Source organism: Colobus angolensis, unplaced genomic scaffold (genome assembly GCF_000951035.1).
Source record: "Colobus angolensis palliatus isolate OR3802 unplaced genomic scaffold, Cang.pa_1.0 Scaffold74, whole genome shotgun sequence".
In the NCBI taxonomy this organism is placed as follows: Eukaryota; Metazoa; Chordata; class Mammalia; order Primates; family Cercopithecidae; genus Colobus; species Colobus angolensis.
This window is the reverse complement of record NW_012121154.1, coordinates 8,603,213-8,628,572: the sequence shown is the minus strand read 5'-3', so window position 1 is coordinate 8,628,572 and position 25,360 is coordinate 8,603,213. Positions and strand designations below refer to the sequence as shown.

At 36.2% G+C, this 25,360-nt stretch overlaps 1 protein-coding gene across 1 annotated transcript in view; it reads right to left on the bottom strand.

The window, feature by feature from the left end:
- Positions 1 to 25,360, bottom strand: part of MAGI2 (membrane associated guanylate kinase, WW and PDZ domain containing 2) — a 1,457,999-nt gene that overhangs the window by 559,226 nt on the left and 873,413 nt on the right. Inside the window, exon 3 of the mRNA XM_011927762.1 lies at positions 21,892 to 22,011. Coding sequence (XP_011783152.1) covers positions 21,892 to 22,011 — 120 coding nt within the window. The remainder of the gene's footprint in view (positions 1 to 21,891; positions 22,012 to 25,360) is intronic.

Genomic DNA, 25,360 nt, shown 5'->3' with positions numbered 1-25,360 from the left:
TATGAGTATGGATAATCTGTTGCTTCTGAATGTTGTGTAATACCCCCATATGTCCCCCTCATATTTTATGTATCCACATTTTCAATAATAGAAAACAAGATTACCTCCATTTCCTTGCTCTCAGGAGCAAAGCCAAGCCATGGCTCCATGGATTTTGTATGCATGTGAGAGGAGGTGGCAGTGGAAGAGAAATAAGATTGGCTTTGTATTTTCAAAACGTAACTCTAGATGCAATGCAAAAATTGGAGTGGAGAGAATCCAGATTCTATTTAGGAGAGTGATTGCAGCAGTCCGGGAAGAAATGTGCATTTTAGACTAGGTTAATGGTAATGGTAGAAATGAGGAGAAATGGGAGAATTCAAATGATACTTAAAGAGTAATGTTGATTGGCCTTGGTGATAAAATGGATATGGAGATGCAAGAGAGGGATGTTTCAAGAGTGACTCAGCATTCTAATTTAGGCAACTGGGTGGAGAAGAAGTTTTGCACTAACATGGTGAATGTCAGAACATGACCTCTTAAAGAGAAATATTATACGGATGTAACACTGATAAGAATGTAGAAATGCATAATAAAATTTGTAATCTAACCACTTTAACCACTCCATGAAGGAAAGACTCACTGAGTACTTATTATATGCTATTAACTGTGCCAGGAATTTAAAAGTCCAGTAGAGTGACAAAAAACTGCCAAACCAAAATATTATAATTCTGGAATTACTACAATGAAGACTATTGGGGACACAGAACACAGAGCATGCTGAAGTCTGTTTGGAGATGAATGGAATTTCACTAAGCAGAATCTGGAAGGAGGGCAGAAGGAAATCTAAGCATAAAGGGATGGAAATGTGAACAAATATAATATTTTAGGGGAAGTTCAAGGAATCTGTATTTGCTGGAAAGGAGTTAGTGAAGTGGCTTTCAGTGGGGCGTGGGGCCATACAATTCTCTGGCATATAAAGGATTTTATGGAGACTGTGATGGGAGGTACTTGAGCAGAAAAGTAGTGATTAGATTCAGACACTAGAGAGATTACTCCAGCCTCAAGAGAGAAAGACAGGTAAAGACACTACTCGTTGGCAATCTCTGAAACGACGACTGTATGAACTATGGCAGGGACATTAGGATTGGATAAGAGGGGGCACATGAAAGAGATGTTCAGAAAGTAGAATTGAAAGGACCTCATGAGTAATTGAATGTTCTGAGGAATCAAGGATGACTCCCAGGCTCCTGGCTTGGGCAGTTGTGTAGATGGCTGTGATAGTTACTGAGATTGGGTATATGGGAGGAACAGAAGTTTTGAGAAGATGATGTGCTCAGTTGAATTTTAGTTTGTGTTTTTAAAAGGTCAATCCAGATGGAGGATGTGTGTGGGTTCAGACCTAAGAACTAGGTCTGAGTTAGGGATATAGATTTTATACTGGGTCCATTGACTGGTGTATGTGTAGACTGGGAAGGAAAAGAACTAAGACCCTAACCCACTTTGTGAAGCCCAGCAGAGTCACAAATATAAGAAAAGGTGAAAGAGACTAGTCGAAGATAATACTAAGAGAGGAGAACCATGAAGAAAGAAGAGAGAAGGTGAGGAATATAAATATTCCAGTGTCTGCACTATTTTTCTTACACGTTTTCCATTGTGTGCTAGTTTTTGGAATGTTCTGGAAAAAGCTATTTGTGTATATATTCTATAAAATATGATGGTTTACCACTGGTTTCTCTTTTACATATGACTTCAATGTATCTTTGCATATGATGGCCTACTTTTGACAAAGAATGTTTATAGTGTTTGAATTTTATGGCATCAATAAAGTTTTAAAATATAAAGTGACTGCTCTATAAAATTTCTCCTTGTCTTGCAGTTAACATGCCCTTGTATTCTGTTTACCATGCCCTCCCACAATTTTCTTTACAGTTTCTGCTTTCTTTGTATCTGCTTTTCATATATATGGACTGTTTCTTCCATCAAAAATACCTCCCAATTTCGAATTTTAAATGTATATTCCTTTCTCCATTCTTTATACATATTTCTAAATGTAGCTCAAATTTTCCAAGGCCTGGCAAGCCCCTGGATATTAATGGAATTATATTAACAATAGTCCAAACTCCATTGCTTTTTAAACATAACTGTTACAAGGACCTTTGTTCTTTGTTATGTATGTCTGCCTATTATATTAGGGGTGGGCATTGTTTGCCTGCCAAGCATCTTGACCTTTTCTCTATGTTTGAGGAATCCACCATTGTGTGAGCATCGTGAGACGGGGCATCTTCTGCAGAGATATGAGAGAAAACATCACTCTGATTTCTGGCAGCTAGGGTGCAGTCATGTGACCCAATCTCAGCTAATCAGATACTCTTGCCAGGGAATTTGAATCTAGGTTGATTGACTATAGAAGCAGAGAAGCCTGGGAATATCATCTAGTATTCAGTGGCTATGGTCTAGTGGTAGGGTCCAGTTTCCAGGGCTGGCAGGCCTACTAGTTGTTAGAAGTCAGAGATGCTTAACAAAGTTCCTTTGTGTGGAAACAGAACCACATGTTCCATCTCATTAGGAAGAAGTCAAACTTAAAAAAAAAGAAAAAAGAAAAAAAGAAAAAAAGAGTCTCTTTGTAAAATGTACTGCATTGTATTGAGAGGAATTTGTGTTAAAAACTAAATAATGGGAAAAGATCCACTCTACCCTATGACCTTGGTGGTGGTTTAGCTGCTCAACTTTCCTTGATTAGTCTTTTCAGAGCCTGGTTCTAGTTTTCCTTTGATTCTGTGATGTACAAAATACTGGTCCAATAACTTTCTTTTTTGCTAAAATAACGAGACTATAGCAAATGCCTTTGTGCTCTATGTTACATCCTCATGGACAATTTCAGTTTCAGAGGTGGCACACAGATCCATGAGAGCTCTGAATCCCTTTGTGCTGGTATCATCCCACCTCTGGTACTCTCCAAGTTGGCCCATTCTTCTGGCTCAGCTTGGCTTTCAGCCTCCCATGACCTGGCCACTTTAAGCTTTTAGACAGGAATCTCTCAAGAAACCCCTCAAGAGGACATAAGACAGTTCCATGTTGGCTTCTCTTGAACATGTTCCAATATGGATCATGAAACACACAGCATTGTGCCAGCAGGCTGAGAGAGCAAATTAATTTCCTTTTTCAGCTATCACAGGCTGCTCAAGCCCAAGCATGGTCTTTTGATTTCTTAGGCTCAATGTAGACACCAGTCTATCAGGCCACATACTAAGGTGACACATATTAAGTCCCTCTCTTGACTTAAGGTAAAGGGGTAATTAGCCTTCACATCTTTGCTTTGGTGGGGGTGGAGTCATGGCATAACTCTTCAAATCAATCCTCTTCACAAACCCTTTTTCTCCATTCACACATTTCTACCCTTCCATGCCTTCCCCTGTCCCCAACTGGCTTTGAGATCATTTGCTCTAGCTCTCTGGGTATCAGTGTCCTCATATGTATACTAGAGATAATAATGGTTTCTACCTTGCAAGATTTTTGTGGTAACTAAATGCGTGCATGCGTGTGCGTGTATGTGTGTGTGTGTGTGTATGTATACATAGAGGCATATATAATGTGTGTGTGTGTAGCTAAGAATAGTCTAGTTCATAGTAAATTCTATCAAAGGTTTTCTTATTTCTATTATCATTATTATTCATACTGTTGTTATCCTAGTAACTGACTTGAGAGTTACAATTTAATCCCTGATATGCCTATGTTGATTTATGTAATAAAACACTGTTTTGAAGGGGAGGATTTAAGAGATGTTAGGCACTTTAATTTATGCAAAGAGAAATTTCAGGAAAGTTGTTCTAGAATCACATAGTTATGTGATACCGAAATTAAGGGCAAAACCACTTTTGTCCTTGTTTTCACCCCTGTTCTCTGCTAGTTAGCTGACTGGCTGCTTTAGTCAGGGTTCCCTAGAGGGACAGAATAGGATATCTGTATCTATCTATATATGGGAGTTTATTAAGTATTAACTTACATGATCACAAGGTCCCACATAGACTGTCTGCAAGCTTGAGGATCAAGGAGAGCCAGTCTGAGTCTCAAAAGTGAAGAACTTAGAGTCCAATGTTTGAGGGCAGAAAGCATCTAGCATGTGAGAAAGATGTAGACGGGAAGGTTAGGTCAGTCTTGTCTTTTCACGTTTTTCCACCTGCTTTATGTTTGTTGGCAGCTGATTAGATTGTGCCCACCAGATTAAGGGTGGGTCGGCCTTCCCCAGCCCACTCAAGATTAATTCAAATGTTAATCTCGTTTGGCAACACCCTCACAGACACACCCAGGATCAAGGCTTTACATCCTTCAATCCAATCAAGTTAACGCTCAGTATTAACCATCACAAGTCCACTCCTTGTCAACTTGAATCCACATATAGCTCCTGAGATCATAATCTTCAGTAAAGACAATAAGATCATAATTATGCCTAACATAATATGACTATGCTTCATACAACTGGAAACACACCAATCCCCAACCCAAATACTATTACATAAAGTTGACATAAAGTCAATAAATCTTATGTCACATGATAAAAGGAAATAAAATGAAGATATTTTCTTAGTATGAGTACATACATTCATAAACATGTTTTTCACAAAATAACGAGGAAATACTCATGACAGTTACAGTCCTTGGTTCTGCAGCTGGTCACCTGGTCACAGCTAATATTGATTACTACCTTCTTCTACTACCCACCCAAACCTTCATTCCTGAGGGGTATGGACCATTTGTAGTCCTGCCTGGGTTGGGCTTATGTAGTTTCCCATTGACCTTAATCACAGAGCAAGGTAATACGAAGAGACACCCTAATGGAGCTCCTGTATTCCATGCATACTCTTCCTTACTTCTGTTATGGAGTAGTAGACTGATTTCATCTTGATAAGTCCAGACCAATCACCCCAGCCAACACTGTAACTCCCCTCTTAGTCTCTTGACTTAGGAGGAGCCAAAAGTTTCCAGGTGGCCATCTTAACTTCTAGTTTAATGGAACTATTGTGTCTCTTGGTGGCAGCATTCCTCCCTCTGGAACTAAGACCTCTAGGCCAGTAGAATGTAATGCTGTGGGAACTGGAAGCAAAATTTTGCTAGTGGATCACTAGGGGTGATGGTGAGTGGTGCCACTTCCACTCTACTCCTTGATTCCTGGACCCGTGAATCTTAGCTATGGGAGAAACGGTACCACATATTGGATGCTGATTCAGAGCTTACATGGTCTTCTGGAAAGCTTTGCCCCAGATGTGCAAAGTATTGTCACCTAGTTGGCATTGTAATTGTGACTTCAAAAGGCCATTCTACTGTTCTATCAATCCAATTGCTTCAGGATGATGGGGAACACTGGCCTTGGAGGAGGACAGGCTGACTTAATTTCTAGAGACTGAGTCCTAGTGACCACTTGAGGCAGAGTTGGCTGTGTGGACAGAAAATGATCACTACATAGTATAGTGCTGGTAGAACTCTTAAAGGGCATCCAGTTCAACCACTTGACTTTACAGGGAACACAGTGGAGACTTGGAGGGTTGAATGATATTGTTGTTTTCCAACATGTACTCCAGAACACGAATCCTAGGGAGATGTTAATAGAGCTCCATGGCAATTGGTTCCATGGTCTAAGAAGTTTGAAAAATGCTGGAAGTACAAATTTAAACAGAATTCTTTATTGCGGGACTTCTTAAAATTTTAAGATACAATCTGTAATATGAATTTTCCAAAGAGAATATGGTAGGCAGATTTTACATTTTCCAAACTTGTTTGACCACAGGTTTCCTCCCTCTTTGGGGGATAGAATTTCATATGTCTTATGTTCTGCCAAGTATACTTTAGGAAACACTGGTTTAGAATGATAGATATCATGGCTGGAAGGAAACTGAAGGTAAAGGAGGCACAAATAGAAGAGCAAAGCTAGTCACCCTGTTGTGGAAAGGGAAATAGGGTAAATGTAGGCTTTATTTGACTGAATACATTCCCAATGGGAAACAGGTCTTCCAAGCACGGACTATGTGTCAAAGAAAGCTGGAAGCAATTTCAACTTTTCCCCTTTCTACTTGAGAGACTTCCTGCAAGTTACTAAACATCTTTAAGCTTCAGGTTTCTCCTCTGTACAAATGGTTAACATAAGACTTTCATTGAAGAAACACTGTGAAAATTGGAGGTTGTATATGCAAAGTATCAAGTCTGGTGTTGTTGTGGATGTTTTAGTTATCACCAGTCCAAATGTTTATCAGGTGTGTATCTGCTTTAGAACAACTCTACCAAGAGAGTTCTTAGTCTATGTTTGGCAACTAATTTCAATTTATTATTTCATTGGCCCCGGCTATGATAAAGCATTTCTTTATAACAGGCCATAATCTTTCTTTATTCTTTTTCCTTGTTTCACTCCTTAAGATCATTCAGAACAAATCTCATTCCTATAGCCTGTGCAACTTATCAGTCATTTAAATACAGGGCACATAGAGCCCTCTTAGTAAATGTCCAGCACTCGGTTTATGGCAAATCCAAGACTGGCATTTGAACTTATGATTTCTAGGCCTCTATTACATACTCAGACAAATAATTCTGGCATTCCCTACCAAAGCCTTGGTTAACTGGAGCACTGTGACTTTTTACTGTCTATCTTCTGCATTTTAATACAGCTGTATAAATTGCTGTTTTTGCTAAAAATGAGGACAGATTCTGTTCCAGTGCTGTTTGTTGGAAAATGTGATGTACACAGTGGTATGGCTTAGTTGACATCAAAGAGATGAAACTTTCTACAACACACAGGTACAGCCTGGGATGCAAACAATTCCATTAGACAATCACTCACTTCCGAATGGTGCAGTAGTATGATTGTATTTAGTTTCTTCAAGTGTACTGCCAACAAGCCTTATGCTTGAAAGTGGACATCCAGCACAAAAAGGTTGTAAATGACTTTCCTAAAATTGACCTGAACCTACTCTGGCCTAGCAAGGCTGGTCAAGGTCGACTATCCCTCTAATAACTTGACTGCCCCAACTACCCCCAGAAGCTTCTGTCTATAATCCAAACTCCAGCTTCTCATCCTTCTGTCTTGATATATTTAAGTTCAAATTTGATGCCACTGTTACTTTGTTGTTATTTTGAGGCAAACATGATCTACCTTCATTTATTATTAGTTATGCATCTCTATTCGCTTATACAATTTCTACCTCTACTATTGTTTCTCAAAATTGTATGCTATTAGGACACATTTTTTTTTTTTCGGTAATAAAAGAGTTATAAAAGTTTACATGAAACATGAAAAGCAAAAAAATATTTTGAGTAACTGGAAACCTGTACTGGAGAAATATAAGTAATTCTATGAAATAACTATTGTTTCTTGAGTATAATACTATAGTAAGGAATTACAGGAGTTTACCAAGAAGCAAATGTGGTCTCAAATTGTACATAATAGAATTAAATAAATAATAATTGTAAGGACATCCAAGAAATAAAACACAAGAAAAACCATGAATAAAGGGAATGTAACCAGTTAACATGAGAATGAGTACCAACAGGATGCTTCAGAAATAAATTAAATTTTAAATTAAAAAATAACATAGGAAAACAAGAATAAATGAAAACAAATAAACCACATTGTTTTTCCTCTGTTAGGGCAATACCCTTATATACTTAGAGACAAACATTTGTATTCCCCTTACCAGCCTCCTAATGACAAGAGAGGCCTGTCTCATTAATGGAATAAGGATCTGAAGATTAAAGAAGAATAAAAGAGGAAAATGACATTTTCTAAACTACAAGGGATATAATTTATTAAATTATGAAGAGAAATGAAATAAAATGTCATTTAAACGATTAGTTTTATTCACACAAACTTCAGGCAAATGTAAGTATGTAGTAAGACCCATTTACTAAAGGAAGATGCCAATACACCACTAGATTTACTGAATAACATGTAAAGTGTGAAGAATCAGGGTACATTATATCAGTTTCTGAACACATGACATGCCAAACTATACAATCTTCATTTGAACAAAATACCCCCATGAGCATGCCCCTTTCTAAGACAGTGTAGCTTTTTATACAGGACAGACAGATCATTTTAGTTAAATTTCCTCTGTAGTCGACAATGAGTCATTGCCTTGTGGGTACATTAGAAAATGTCATTTCCACTATTCTCACTGTTTTTCCCCATAGCTCTACAGGAAGAAAAAATGTATTAATTTGTAAAAGCCAGAACCAAGAAATAAGATCAAGTGAAGTATAAAATGAAGCATTTCCCACTAGAGGAAGTTTTCCAGGATATAAAGTTGAGCTGTAGTAGAGAATTCACACAGGACTCTTAATTCTCAGAAGAAAGCAAAGGATAAAGTAAAACTACAGAAAGCAAATAATGCCAGTTAGCTTTTGGTAGAAAGAAAACATTTGAAAGGCTAGTAAAAAGAAAATATTTTAAATTGTGAGAGAATGAAAACAGGAGCTAAATATTAAAAGAAAGAAAAACAAGGAGTGTACTAAAATGAAGGTTATTGCAAAGACAGGACTATGCACATGAATTAAAAATGTGACCCTATAATAGGCCAAATGTCTTTAACTTTTGATTTTGTTTTGCCTCTAAGATAAATATACAAAGAGGCCTGGTGCAGTGGCTCATGCCTGTAATCCCAGCACTTTGGGAAGCTGAGGTGGGTGGATCCCCTGAGATCAGGAGTTTGAGACCATCCTGGCCAACAGGTGAAACCTCATCTCTACTAAAAACACAAAAAAATTAGCTGGGTGAGGTGGCACATGCCTGTAATCCCAGCTACATGGGAGCCTGAGGTAGAAGAATCACTTGAACTTGTGAAGTGGAGGATGCAGTGAGCTGAGATCGTGCCACTGGACTCCAGCCTGGGTGACAGAGTGAGACTTCATGTAAAAAAAAAAAAAAAAAGAGTATCTACAGCAAACTGTGAATGTGGGCTTTTCAGGAAAATCAACCAAGATAGTGATGTATTATTTCCTCTCCAACTAAAAACACAGCCTTTGAAGCAAGTGTCCTGCAGCTTTTACTCCTTAGAACTCTGGGGGACAGGTGAGTGTCCCAAAAGTGAAAGAAAAAAAAAAAAAGAGGAAGAAGAAGAGAAAACATTTCCAGATACTATCATGCTGAGGTTTCTAAAAAAAAAAAAAATGGATAGACTTGTAAATTTGCATTTTATTAATATGTCAATTTTAACAATTTGGTAATGCACCAATAGTTTTCCATATCTATTTTAAATCCAGCACATTCATTAGTTGCTTTACAAATATGCCACATACAAGATTTCTGACTTCATAAAAAACATTATTGGGGAAAAAGAATGTGCAGTTTTTAACTTTATTATAATTGTAAAATATCTAATCACTTTTTTAAAGTATATTTACATATACTTAGAATGTTTTAGGCGTGTAATAACATCATCAGGTTTGTTTGCATTTATACAATGCATTTCTGAGATAACTGTTGAGACAATTTAGTCAAATCTTAATTTGAGTATAAATTTGAATATATATAATAGTTTCCAAATAGAAAGTAGTTAAAATATTTTATACCAAGAGTTGCATTACATTTGTCTGGCATTTTCAAGGAATGTAGTATTCTAATTAGGTGAATATTCTAGCCTTTCCCTTTCAGAAGTCCAAACTTTTGAATTTTAATTATCTTTGAAGGAAATTTTTTTTGAATATTATCGTTCTGCACATAACCTTTTCTGGATAGCTCCGGGTCATTATTAGGAGAATCAACAACTATGCTGGGTTGCAATATTTTGATTATCTCTGTCAGACTGATAAGCAGTTCCACTGTAAGAATGACCCTGGATGACTCAGTTTTTGCATTCCTCTGTCAACTTTCTATACTTTCCCTCTGTCCTCCATCACTGTCAGGCTGTCAACCTGCCTGTCTCCAGGAGTCTCCATCCCACATCTCCCTAACTTGCAAACAGCATTATACACATTTTCTTTAATTGTTTGCTGCTACATTTTACCATAAATGAGACCCCTATTAAATTGAAGGGGAATAGGGGAGAAGGGAGGAGAGTAGTTAAAATTATCTAACCTGTATACAGTCTTTGAAAATTAGTATTCCTAGATATCCTTGAAGGTAGAAATGTTAGCAACTGCCCTTGTTGCAATGTGTTATATTTCATCCCAGGTATAATCACACTTGTTTCATCTCTGGGGAAACCAGATAGCTGCATGAAAAAGTTTTTCTCTGGAAGTATCATGGAGACCATTTACTCTCATCCTTAGAGAGCAGGGACAGAAATAGGAAGTATTTAATCCTTCTGCAATTGATCCTGAGGGACCTGGCATGAAGAAACCTTTCTGTTCCTATGGACCAGCCAAAAGGGAACAGATCCTTTTCGGAAATGGCATCCTCCAATGCCAGATCCCAGTGCCAAAGGGCAGGTTTCTCTCGCCAAACGCATACCCCTTGCTGTAGTATATTTACATATAGTATGGAGGTAAAAGAGAACAAAGAAAACTTATTGGAAAATTTTAACTCAAATGTGTTCCTTTTATTTATCCATCATTGTCAGAATTATGTCATTTTGGGCCTATTGTATATTGTTTAAAACTTTTTGTTCATTGACTCCACATGTTGTTTTAATTTGGGTTACTATTAGTATTCACATTTAAAATATGCATTTTCAGGTTTATAATTTTGCCCATTAATCAGTGAAAGGAATAAAGCTTTTACATATTATAAAATAATTTAAAGTCACTCTAACATAAAAGGAAAAAAGAGAAGGGTAAGGTGAGGTGCAAATCTTAGCAGGGAACAATGACTAATCGATACAAATTTATTTTCAGTTTTTCCATTAATCCTTAGAATAAAGGAATAATAAACAAACTTATCATCCCTTATAGTTTATCAAAAAGCAGACAGAAAATGTGAATTAGCTAATAAACCCCAAGTCCCACATGCCCACATATTTACAAAGCCTTTACACTTCCTTAATGAGAAAACGTACATTCCAGTTCCTTTGTTTTAAAATAAGTTTTAGAATTTGTATATTTTCCAATATATTCCAGGACCTTTCTACTTCTTTCATAGGTTTAACCTCATCACCTTTTTTCTCTAACTCTCCAGTGACTTTCTATATTGAAGGCAGAGAAATGAAGGAAGTCTTCATAATACTTGGGAGACAAAATAAAGAAAACATGAAAAAAGACAGCAATTTTAGAGAAGGGTAATTATCATTAATTCATAGGTAGTAAAATACATAGAACTTTGGTGTGTGTGTGTGTGTAGGGAGTGACTGAAGGTACAGTTTTGTTGACCAAATGTACTGTTTTGAGTTTGAGCGATTTGATACACTATGAATTAGTGTAGGGAAAACCACACTATGGGAATGGTCATAGCAAGATAAGAACAACATCCCAGATAAAGTGAGAGGGAAACATATGAGAGAAACAGAGACACACAATGTTAATGACAAGAATTAAGACAAAAACAAAATTATCAGAGTTATGACATGTGGTTAACTCAGTACTAGATTCTAAGGCCAAATGGATGCTGCAGCTTCAAAGTATCGGCCTAGAGCATTCTGAACTAGGAAGTGGGTATGTCCCAGAGTCTTAGGCCAGGCTAAATTTCTATGTGGGGGTAGAGGGGTTCTTATTGTTGGGTTAGAAGAAGAAACTCAGGTATTCATCGATTCATTCAACCCACCTTTATTGAGCACTCCTTAGGTGCCAGAGATTATTCTGTTTGAAAATGAACAGTAATTCAAACAAATGTTCTGACCCCCCTGAGTTGACTTTCTTTTTTTTTTTTTGAGACGGAGTCTTGCTCTGTCCCCCAGGCCGGAGTGCAGTGGCCGGATCTCAGCTCACTACAAGCTCCGCCTCCCGGGTTCACGCCATTCTCCTGCCTGAGTCCCCCAGTAGCTGGGACCACAGGCGCCCGCCACCTCGCCCGGCTAGTTTTTTGTATTTTTTTTTTTTTAGTAGAGACGGGGTTTCACCGTGTTAGCCAGGATAGCCTGAGTTGACTTTCTAGTGAGGTATACTGACAATAAATAAACAAACAAATGGATATAGAATACATGGTCAGTTATAAGTGCAATAAAAAATAAATAATTGGAATGGAATAGAAAATGAGAGCGAATCCAATTTTGGATAAGGTAGTCAGGTAGGAGCTCCCTGAAGACCAGATTTTTGGATGAATATCACAAAGTGACAAAAAGGAACAGGGGGATATTAGGAAGAAAAGTAGTCCAGGAAAATGAAATAACAAATTCAAGATCCTGTGTGGGTAGGAATGTGCCGGTTGTTTGAGAAACAGAAAGGAGGCCACTATAGCTAAAATAAATAGGTTGAAGACAGTGTAAGTTAAACTTTCCATTTTGTTGTAACTTATAATTAATATTAATTTGTGCTTTCTACTGGTCCCTAAAAATTCATATTTGTAGAGTGTTTCAGAATACCCTTTCATGGAATCAGTTCTCTACAGCCATGATATGTGGACAATTGATCCTGATTTTATCTGGTTGCTACATATAGATACAACCTGTAACGGATCTAAGAGAACTATTAGTCAAGGAGGTACTGATATTAAATTTCAATCTAGCGTTATGAATGATTTGCCATAATAACGAGGGTTTCCAAGCCTTCAATAAGGCGGAGCTTTCATACGGTGTGAATATTCTATAACATGATTACTTTTAAACATAGGCAGCAGAGTATTTTGACAAATATTACTGTATACATTTTAATCAGGCCGCTCAGTATTTCTGTTTACAGTATGGTCAAAAGAGGCCTCAAAGTTTCAGATATTGTTTTTGTGCAGTCTGAATAAAAGTTGCAGTTTATAAAATAATTCATAAAACCATCTACATCTGTTATAACTTGGTTGGATAGCAATGATTTAAATAAAGTAGTTACTTAGCAATAAAAATTAGGGCATTGATTTTTCCAGTGTGGATGATTTCTATTTCCCCTGAGAGAAATACTAGACCTGAGGTCAACTAGATTTTATTCTTTGTCCCCCAAAATAGGAATATAGAAGATATAAGGAAAGAATGTCTGAAGTTTTCTTTTTCAGATTTTAAATTCAAATACAAAAATGACTTATACAGCAGGGCATCAGGGTATAGCTTTCAAATCATTAATGCATAGAACAAATATTTGAAAAACCTTTGTCATCACATTAGGGCACCATTGAGAAAGACTAGGGTAAATAAAATGTTTGCTTTATTAAGGTCTATGTGTTAAATCCAAGACTTGACATGCAAGAGTCCACTGCTTATATCTACGGGGATATTTCAGAGAAACATGAACTCTTAGGTTAAAAACAGTTGGAATCAATTTCATCAAGACTCTCTCATGTGCCTCTTATAGAATAAGGAAATTTACTGTATTCGAAAGTCATGGAGTTGTCAGATCCAGTGAATATATTACAATATATATTCATAGCTGCAGCAATACATACATTAAATTATGATGTATTATCAGTTTTGTTATCCAATTTTTTGTGCACTCAGAAAAACAACACAGAGGGTTTGAAAATATGCACCTAATTCATCAAGGTTAATAGATTCTGTTTGTTAAAGCAGTAGGGCGAAATATAAGTAAAATATTTGAAGTCGTGATTTTTCTTCTTCCCACTCAAAGGACATTTTTTTCTGGGTGAATTTTTGAAGTGTTTCAGATAAAAATGGAGACAACTGAAGTGTCAATCATTAGATAATGGATTTTCATATTGTGGTATATACAATAGAAACTATTCAGCCTTTAAAAAGCAGAAAATTCTGTCATTTGCAACAACATGGATGGACCTGGAAGACATTATATTGAGTGATTTAAGCCAGGCACAGAGACACAAATACAACATGATTTCACTTATATCTGGAATTGAAAAAAGTCAAACTCATAGAAGTGGAGAGTAGAGTGGTTGTCACCAGAAGCTGTGAAGGACAGAGGGTGGACAGATAAAGGGGAAATGTCGGTCAAATGATACAAAGTTTCAGTTAGAAGGAGGAATTGGTTCTAGTGATCTATTACTCAGCATAGGGACTATAGTTAGTCATCATATATTGTATATTCCGGAATCACTAAAAAAAGAATTTCAAATGTTCTCATCATGAAGAAACAACAAATATTGAAATCCTAGAGATGTTAATTAGCCTGACTTGATCATTCCATAGTGCCGTGTTTTGAAACATCACATTATGTCCCATAAATATACACAATTATTATTGGTCCATTAAAAATAAAACATAAAAAATCACTAGGAGATGTGCACAAGAGTTAGCAAATCATTGTAATTAAATATGTGAGTGTGAGAAAAAAATGAATTAAACTGTCACATCACAGTTTCTGAACCTTACGTTTTATCTAATATTATTATGGATTGTGAGAGAGTCAAAGTGAATCCTATGCCTATGCATATTGACCTTACTTTAATTATATTTCTGTCAGCTACAATGGAACAAAAAACTTACAGAACAAACAGTAAACAGGTTAATATTGTAGTTAAGGTGTCAGAGCAAATCACTTCATTTTCTCTGGTATTAGTCTTTAAGTTAATACTTTTATATGATTTACATGATAATATTAAAATCATTAATTGCTTATGTCAGTCCTTCTAGTCTCTTTGGGGAGAAAAACATGCTTAGAAATAGGCATTTATGTTGCATATTTTGAAAAAGCTGGGCTCAAAAAATTCCTAAACTTGTACTTCATTGTAGAAAGCAAATTGTACTTCATTGTAGAAGACAATGACACTTCCATTCCTAGTGCCTTATGTTGGACCAACATAGCATGCAAAAATCGTACACTATCTGTCAATAATTCTGAACACAAACTGAATCACTTACCAAAAATTTCTGGCATTTTAAAACTTTCAAGGGGTATAAAACTTCACTATGTTTTCCTCTACTGATCAAATAAACATTTAGTGAGCTTTATTTGTAAATGGTCAGTGTTCCTAAAAAGTACACCCAAATGCATGGCCTAGAATCTTCCACAACAGAAATATTGCCAGAAACAGGAGTCAAAAGTAAAAAATGCTATAACCTGGATAGGTAAAAAACAGCTGGACCCTTTTAACTGTAAGCGCCAAGAATCTACTGCTGTTATGAAGGTTATTACTTACACAGTAAAAATTTCCTCTTGTAATAGTATGCAAAGGGAAAAAATGAAATCATTTTGATCTTCTAAAATGACAAAAATCTTAGCATCAATTTAAGCATTTATATGCCTTTCAAAAAATATTATTTATATTTCAGTGGTTAGAAATTTGAACTGATAGAATAGTTTTGCTCAAGGTGATCTGTGGTGCCAATAATGATTTTTTTTAATGAGTATCTCTTTATCACCCGGTGCTATCTTGATTGTAGATTCAAAATTTCTGATTAAAAATTTCAACATCAACCTATGCTAAAATAAAAGTTGATTTTAGTAAAATGAAATAGATTTGTGTAGAATTTGTTATGCATCTTATCTCATCATAGGAGTGTTTAGCTTAATTGCCTAGAAAATTATTTGTACTTAATACTTAAATTTCTATAGGATTTTATATGCTACATCATGAAGTACAGCACTCCTTTATGTAGTTATGAGAAAACTTAAATTTCACAGTCCTCTTAAAAAAATTGTTCAAGAAACCTGGTGTGGTGTTTGCAGTAGGCTCAGGTCTATGTGTATACTAGGGTCCACGATTATAAGAAACCACAACATTTAAGAGGAGGGAAATGTCATATTTGTACTGTATTCTGTCAGATGCCTAAATAACTTGCTGGTCTTGATTTGATCCCCTTAAAAATTGGGGCGATATTACAATTGGGCTTACGTCCATTTAAAGAAAACATTTAACTCTAGGATCAATGACCTTTTCAATAGATAGAAAAATAGCTTTATTTTAAAAACAAAACAGTCTAATATGGTAGCAGATGTTACAACAGAAGTAGTGTTCTGGAACATAGTTGTGGATTATCTCAGTAGGTGAATTAAATGAAATCAGTCCAGGCACGGATCAGGGGAGGCAGGTTTAGTTAATGATGACATTCAGCACACAGGTTGAGGAAGACAACTGCTAAGTATTGAGAGAAACCACGAATGTAAAATCACAGAGATCTGGAAGAAGTAGGTCAGGCAGGATTTGCTGATTTGGGGTCCTGGTTAATTCAGCACTTTGGACAGTTCCGAAAGAACTGTCTTCCTTACAGGTACTTGGAGTACTTTTTAGAGTGCCATACTTACTAATTTCATTCCACCTCTTGGCATCTCACCTTTACCTGTAGGTGACCTTGAATCCAAGGGAATTATCTGCATTCATCCAAAGAGCTCTGTGGTCTGTGTTTCACAGGAAGTCAACACCTTCAGTCCTAACATGAAGGTTCATCATTTTTATGTTACTTGAGATTTTTTCAGACTCATCAGTAGGGCTTATTAATCAATAATGGATTATTAATAATCAATTTATTAACAATAAAATTTATCAACTAAATTTTAAACCTGATTCAATATGAAAGGTGAGGATGAAATCATCCAAGTCATGCAAAAGAGTCCCTTTACCAACACCTGATGGGTACCATCATGGCCAAGTCCTCCAGGCATTTCACATGCAAGGCTATTCAGCAGATGTTCTATATCAAATTCAAATGAGGCCTTCAGAATGGGGAGGTGGAAGCAGAAGAAAGGCTTTAAGAATCAACTAAAACCCTGCCTACAGCCATGTGGCATAACTATAGATGGTAACTAAAGCACATTAAGCCCTTCCTTGCAGGCTCCAGGAAGTAACAAAATTGCTCTTTTGGAACAAGGACTTTAAGTTAATTTCTTAAAAGGCTTAAAAGGCAGGACTACAAATCAGGGCAATCTATCTGATTTCTAACCAAAGGACAAATTATGCTTTAGCCACATCTATCCAGCAAGTTTAAAATGAGAATTAGCAATAAAAGAAAAATGCAAACATATAAAATATTTTTAAAATATACTTTTTCCTCATAATTATTTTTCAGGTGAGTGCTTCCTGTTCTAAAACCCAGTGGTGAGGTTGAAGAAGCACAGAAACACCATAAAATTGGTTTTCTCTATGATTAGCAGCTTAAACTAGACATTTTATAAAGGATTCTCTTGATCTTTGTGAATAGAAAAAAAAATTAAGTAGTTCCTAATGTCCCTGACAATAATTACACCAATTTTGGAAGCATTTCAGATAAGCAAGAAGAAACAGGGGTTATGGTTCTACCTCCAGTTTCATTAGCAGTCTTGCTGCTGTGGTTTGTGGGTTAGATTCCGGGACCCTCTTTCAGTTTTACAGACCCCACATAGTTAACATAAGATCTGTAACCTTTAGGCTGAGAGTAACTCAATTCCTTATTATCTTTGGTGTATTCACAGAATATGATAGATGAATTTTCTGGTCTGACTCAGAGCTGTAAACAATACTGCAAAGGCATAAGACTGCACTAGACGAGGAGGAGGAAAGGGAGCAATGACCTAAATGCTGCAGAAGGGAGAATGTGTAATTTAAATAAATGAGGCTTTTTATTAAACCACTAATTGCTAGCTTTCTCAATATAAAAGTTCTCAGGTCTTTGTCTAGTTGAGCAGCACAGAATTCTGTATATCCTGAAAGTACCAACAGTGCAAAAAGACATTCTTTAGTTTTCCCTGACAAAATGAAAACAAAAAACAAAAACCCCCAAAAAACACATTAAGTGGTAGCCCTAGGTCTAGAGTTTACGACAAGTAGTGAAGAAATGCAGCAATTTTTATTAGGTGAATTTTGCTAGTTCCTCAGCTATAGTTACAGGAAAATCTGAAGATCCTGAGGTTTGAGAATGTTTCTTAGGTGTTTACCCAGGTCATTATGTGACCCGAGAAAAGAAATTCTTATTAATCCATGTATACAATGTGTATTTTTAAGCAATGGTATTAATACAATTGTCAAAGTCTTATACGTAAGTCAGCCTTACTCTCCAATAACCAGCTCTATGCACACTAGTCCAATTAAGTTGGCACCAAACCCAGCAAACTAAACTGCCATACTGAAAAGCTATCTGAAAAAGATTCAGAGTAACCCATTCTGGCTCACAAAACTCGGTTATGTTCATACAGTTTCAGGACATTACTTTCAAAAGTGAATTGGAACCTAAAGTTTAAGCTGTATTTTAAAATATTGGTATTAAATGTCACGACATCTAGTGTATCATGAGAACAATGGAGATTTACCATTAACATTTGACGTAATTTTTCAGCTTATATAAAATCAGTTTTTATTTTTATAAACAAAAAGTCATATTGTTAATCATACTACTCTTTTAATGATCTCATATGGTAGGCCATTGGTTCATTCTTACATAAATGATATTTAAATAAGGTTATAAAGTATAATACACTATCATTAAAAGGATGCAAACTAATGAATGATACTAAATAATGTCACAAAGCCCATGGGAAATTATTCTGTAAAATATATTATTTAACATCTTTGATAAAATTATTTTCCATGATTTACAGAGTTATTTTTCATATATGGTTTAAGACAGCTTTATATTATTAACACAACTTCTTTATTTAAAATGTTTTCAATCCATCTCTACTATCTTTTATTTTTGACCATATGAAGAAGGTACAGCACTAATGCATAAAACTGTTTCCTTTTCCTGGGTATTTTTGCCTATTTCCTGTAAATGTAGCAAGAAGCAATTCAACGTCTCAGCCGCAATTTAGGCAAATGTCTCCACCTAGATTGCCTTATAAATGCTAATGGAAGAGATTTCAATATTTTTAATAACTTCAAAATACTGAGTTCTTGAATGACTACAGTTCACTAAACTAAGAACAGTCACGCATTGTGTAACGAAATTTTGGTCACTGACAGACCACATATATCACGGTGGTCCCATAAAATGGTAATGGAGCTGAAAAATTCTTATCTCCCAGTGACACTGCAGCCCTTTTAACATCATAGTGCAATGCATTACTCATGTGTGTTTGTGGATGTTAGCATAACCAAATCTACCGTTCTACCAGTTGTGTAAAAGTACAGCAACCTCACCAGCATCTGTTGTTTTCTCACTTTCCAATAATAGCCATTCTGACATGTGAGATGGTATCTCATTGTGGTTTTGATTTGCATTTCTTTAATGATCAGTGGTGTTGAGCGTTTTTTCATATGTTTGTTGGCCACATGCATGTCTTTTGAAGTGTTTATTCATGTCATTTGCCCACTTTTTAATGTGTTTTTCTTGTAAATTCTTTTAAGTTCCTTGTAGACTCTGGATATTGGATCTTTGTCTGACAGATTGCAAAATTGTCTTCCATTCTGTAGGTTGTCTGTTCACTCTGATGATAGCTTGTTTGGCTGTGCAGAAGCTATTTAGTTTAATTAGATCCCATTTGTCAATTTTCACTTGTGTTGCAATTGCTTTTGGTGTTTTCATCACGAAACTTTTACTCATGCCTATATCCTGAATGGTTAATGAAAGACTGGATAAAGAAAATGTGGTACATATATACCATGGAATGCTATGCAGCCATAAAAAGAAATGAGATCATGTCCTTTGCAGGGACATGGATGGAGTTGGAAGCCATTGTCCTCAGAAAACTAACATAGGAATAGAAAACCCAACACTGCATGTTCTCACTTAGAAGTGGGAGTTGGTTGATGAGAACACAAGGACACATGAGGAGAACAACACACACTGGGGGCCTTTTGGGTGGGTGCTGAGAAAAAGGAGAGCATCAGAAAGAATAGCTAATGGATGCTGGACTTAATACGTAGGTGATGGGATGATCTGTGCAGCAAACCACTATGGCACGTATTTACCTATGTAACTTAAAAGTTGAAGAAAAAAGTATAGCATATACTGTTTTGTATAGCATATAATACTTGATAATGATAATAAACGACTATATTGCAGGCTTAGATAATTACTACATTTTACTTTTTACTGTAATTTTAGGAGTGTATTCCTTCTACTTATTAAAAAACGTTAACTGTTAAGCAGTCTTGAGCAGGTCATTAGGAGGTATTCCAGAAGAAGGCTTTGTTATCATAGGAGATGATAGCTCCATGCCTGTTATTGCCCCTGAAGACCTTCCAGTGGGACAAGATGTGAAGGTGGAAGACAGTGATATTGATGATCCTGGCCCTGTGTAGGCCTAGGCTAATGTGCGTGGTTGTGAATTAGTTTTTAACAAAAAAGTTTAAAAAGGTAAGACAATCTTAAATAGAAAAAAAGCTTATAGAATAAGGATACAAAGAAAGAAAAAATATTTTTGTACAGCTGTACAATGTGTTTGTGTTTTAAACCCAGTGTTATTACAAAAGAGTCAAAAAGTAAAAAAAAAAAAATGGAAAAGTTTACAAAGTAAAAAGTTACAGTAAGCTAAGGTTAATTTATTATTGAGGAGAAAACAGTCTTAAGTACATGTAATGCAGCCTAAGTGTACAATGCTTATAAAGTCCACGGTAGTGTATAGTAATTTCCTAGGCCTTCACATTCACTCATCACTCACTCACTCATGTATTCACCCAGAGCAACTTACAGTCCTGCAAGCTCCATTCATAGTAGGTACCTTATATAGCTATACTGTCTTAATCTTTTATACCGTATTTTTAACTTAACCTTTGCTATGATTAGGTATGTTTAGATAAACAAATCCTTACCATCAGGTTACAATTACCTACGTATTCAGTATGGTAACATGCTGTACGGGTTTGTAGCCTGGAAATAACAGATTAGAGTACATAGCCTAGCATGTGCCAGGCTGTAGCATCTAGGTTTGTGTAGGTACACTCTATGATATTCCCTCAATGATGAAATAACCTAACCATGCATTTCTCAGAACTATCCCTTTTATTAAGAGACACATGACTATAAACTGAGGAGAAAGCAGAAGGCTAAACTGTTAACATGGGAAACCCATGTTATTTGACGATGTTTGCTGAACTTTGCATGTATGACAGGCTAAGCAGCAAAGTATATATCATGCATTCTGTTTTTAATATCACTATTAATTGCAGTTCAATAAAACTAATCTTTGAACTTAATAATCTATACATATACTTTGTAACTGTGAAGTAGGAATGAAAAATTATTTTCTACTTTTTTAGTTATAATTTCATTATATATATATACAGATGCATACTTTCATTAGATATAAACTAGATGCATATAAATGTTACCCAAATTGATAAATGCAATCATTTCAACATATTTTTACTTATTTGCATTTTTAATGCCATAATTCCACTTTTACAGATGAGACTACTAAGGTTTAGTGACATTAACTGTTACTTAATTTTTGTAGCAGATAAATAACGAAGCCTCTTTTGAAACAGAGATTTTGGCTTATGTTTCAGTGCTTCTTCCACTGAGGCCTAGTTCCTGCATTCAAGGTTTTGGTTTCATTTGTTGTTCACGTTTGATTTGGGTACACAAGGAAACTTCTATTGTGGTAGAGATTTGGAGTTCATTCACAGATCATATTTTTTCCGCCCCATTATTTTGCATAGGAGAAAAGTGAAGGCCAGTGAGGTAGAGTAATTTGAGAAAGCCACACAGAGATAATGACAGGACTAGAATTCTAGCCCTGCCCTCTTTTAGATGACATCTTGAGATAAAGACATTTTATCTGAAAGATCACAGCTTAATCTCAGGAGACAATCACAAGAATACTTCAGTGTGTGTGTGTGTATGTGTGTATAAAATGGGTATATATATACATATATATTTAAAATATATATATTATTTTCTCTAGGCATATTAAAAGTACACTTGATTGAGATGTATTTTAACATTTTTAGGATACATTTCTAAACTCATCTTATTAAAGCTCTCAAACCCAAAACAGCCCATTGGTAACCTGGTGTCCCAATGCATTTTCATCGAATGAGAAAAATGTGAGGCCAACAAAAAAGAGATTTCTCAGGAATGTTGTGCTTACCTTCATAAGTCCCACTTTCTAGGAGAGCACCACTTTTCTCCAATTCCATAAAATCTTCAACAGTGATGAAAATATAATCCACTCCAGGGACCTCACCCTCCTTATGTGGCCTTGTGGTGCCTGAATAAAGAAAAGTAAAAACAAAAGAAAGATGCTAAATGATTTGTTGTTGAACTTTAGAAATACCACCATACTTATGAATATTCAGTGCCACTTGTTTGTACATCCTGCAAGTTGGCAGTTTGCATTTGTCCTTCTGTTTGTTTGGTAACAGAAAACAGCAAGGGGTAAAGATTAAAGTAAATGTACAAAGCACTTTTCTTCATCAAGCTTATAAAGAGTTCTTTGCCATGTGATATGGCTGCATATATTTTTCAGTGAAAAATTCAGAACATTGTGCCCTTTTTGAAGAGGTGGTTTGAATATTGAGCCAGCAGTCTGCTAGTTCAGGAATTTATATATTTCACTCAATGACTGAACCTCTATTGTCCTGCAGACTGCTGTGCTATGACATAAAATACAATGGAAAGTAGCGATCTTAGGAAAATGTCAATTTATCTTTTTATTTTCATAATCTGCTTTCTCTTGGGAGGACTGTTTGTTGGTTTTCATTTGTTAAATTTACACCCAGAACCATTTTTATTTGATTTAAAGGATCACAAACCTTTACTATTACTGAAAATTAAATAATAATTAGAAATGTGTTATAATTAAATTGTACTTGTAATTGTGATGCTGGGAATACAGTATCTAATTTGACAGGAAGAAACTTTCTCTGACTCCATCACATAGGCTCTCCCTTATGTGGCCTTCCTTCTTTCATTACTGCCACTAATTCTGACTGAAGTGACTCCCTACCAAGGGTTACTGCTTGGGACCACTGTTCCTGACTCCTCCATCACCCATAGAGGGAATGGAGCTATAAGGGCCAAAGTGGCAGGAGTGTCAGCTGCTCAGATTGTAGCTCAGTCCAGCTTTCCTGAAGAACACAGCCTTCCAGGCATGCTGTCCAGTTTGTGAGGTAAGAGCAGAAACAGAAACATATTCAAGGCTGCAGGTTTGTTTCCAGGTAATACTTCCTTCCCTGACTATGTCCTAAGCTTCTTTTTCTATGCCACCTACATAAGACATTTTCATGGTCAGATTGGAATTTACATAATGCATACATGCAAAGAAGTATGCAGAAATATAGAGGCCAAATATATAAGGTAGTACATTGGCAGGCTTCATATATATAGACTCCCCCATATTGTCTATATGCTAAAAAAGTATTTTAAATCCTTAAATTTTATGTTTGTTCTCTGCATTTGAAATCTTTATCAACTAGGTCATGAAAATAGCCAGTCAGTTCTCCTTTTGGTCTATTAGAATCAAATCTGGACTGTAACTGAGAAGCAGAAGCTAATGTCAGAATGTACAATATGCCAGGAAAATTTGATTTTGGATAAAAATGAATAATTCCTATTGAAAACATTTTTTAAGATTTGAAGTTATTATTTTCTAAAATCAAGTTTTATAACTTGTCTTTGGGGGTTGCAAAACAATTTTTTTCCATAATCATATTTAATGACTTTCCCTGAATTGGTTATTTTGTTTAACTGAGTCACATTTTTCAGTATTTCCTACTGCTTTTTTGCTATAAATACAAACCAACTTCATCTAGTATGCATAATATTGTCAAATTAATGTTTCTATGAGAACCTTAACTTTTGATATTCTGACTTTTATGTGCTTAACCCTTGTGAATTTAAAGTACGTTAACATGGTTTTTGGCAATCAATTTGTTTTTCTGTTTATTTAGAACATACTCCAATCATTAAGAAAAAAAATCACATAACAAAGACTCAATTTTCCTTACTAATTTATCTGCATATTTCAGAAGCTACACACTTTAATTAACTGCTCGCAGTATGGTAATGCATTTCTAGCACCATGTGAGCACCCAGATCACATGATTGAGGGCAATTTCTAGGGCTGCTTGCTTGTTTGGAGTAACACAGCTGTACCGAATTTTAGGGAACATTTGTAGTTGTGCTCTTCTTGGGAGGCCCATCAGTACTTTCAGTTCACTAAATGGCTTTCCATTTCCATCTTGCACTTCAGACTTCTATGATCGAGTTCTTCCTTCTGTGATAGGCAACATCAGTGAGTATCAACTATTGCTATTGACCCAACTGATGCTGGTTAGTGTTTGGAGGAATGGAGGCAAGATGGTGCACTTCCGGGTTCTTCTTCACCACCAGCTCTTCCTGCCTGCGCAAAAACGCAGCCGGCGCCTGGGAAGGTGCAGATCAACTGGGCATGCGCCAGGTGACGTCAATCCAAAGAGACCAAGATTTACCTGGTCGCACCTGAGGAACGCCCCGGACACGCCCGTGCCCCGCCTATTGCCCTCCCACTCCTAGAAAAGCCGCTCTCCCCAGTGAGCCACGCTGCCTTCTCACAGCCCCACTCCTGTCGGGATGTCAGGACTGTGGGAACTCCGTCCGAGAGCCCCATCGGGGGACTCTGCCGGCCTCCTTTGCCGGAGGCTGACAGACTTCTTCCCCACACCTTAAGTGACCAAAATAAACTTGCAGTTTTGCTCCTACACTTGCCTACCCGCTGGTTATTTTGTGCCCGCTCGGCTGGTCTTAGAAAAACAAATCAGTTACGTACTTGGACTGAAAGTTCACCTACCTCATTGTGGCTTGAAGTTCTGCTCTAAAATCTCAAATGTTGCCACCTCCATCTTTGACATCAGTCTCTGATCCTTTTTTCCCATTCTATTCTTCTTTCTAATTATGATCTCCAGTCCCTGATCTCTTGTGATTTCCCTCATGTTCCCCAAATCTGCCTTACTTGCCTCCCTAACTACTAAAGTACTAGGAAAAAAACAGAATCTCTTCTTTCCTTTAGTTCACCTTCACGATTTTACCACTCATAATTAACCCCCATGTTCACTGTTGGTTATTTCATTATTGACGGCGGTTGCTATAAAAAAACAAACTTTCTCTGACAAAGTACTCCACAAATTCAGATTGCTTAATGTCAGTTTGATCCTCCTGATGCTTGATAATTCTTTTGTGTGTGTCTTCTTGTCTCTCTCTCTCATATTCCCAAATTTTCTAATATTTGGGAACTTTGACTTTTTGCACAAGACATGAGCTCATTCTTTCTTGGTAAAGTAAGAGACAATCTGAAACCAAATTTCCTAAAGTTTCCTAATTTTCATTTTTCGTATCTGCATTACTTTCATATTTTTCCTTCAAAATTAAGCCTTTACTGGAATTATCATCCATCTTGCTAAGACAAATTTCTTTTCCTTTGCTTTCTTTTAGAATTACATATTTTAAATTAAATAAATAAAATATTTTATTTGTCAAAGTTGCATATACAGATATTTTAAGTTTTCAAACAATTCTATAAGATTTGTTATTTTTAAAAAGAAGACCTTCAGTCCCCGGTACCCCTTTCTTTTTATCCAGAG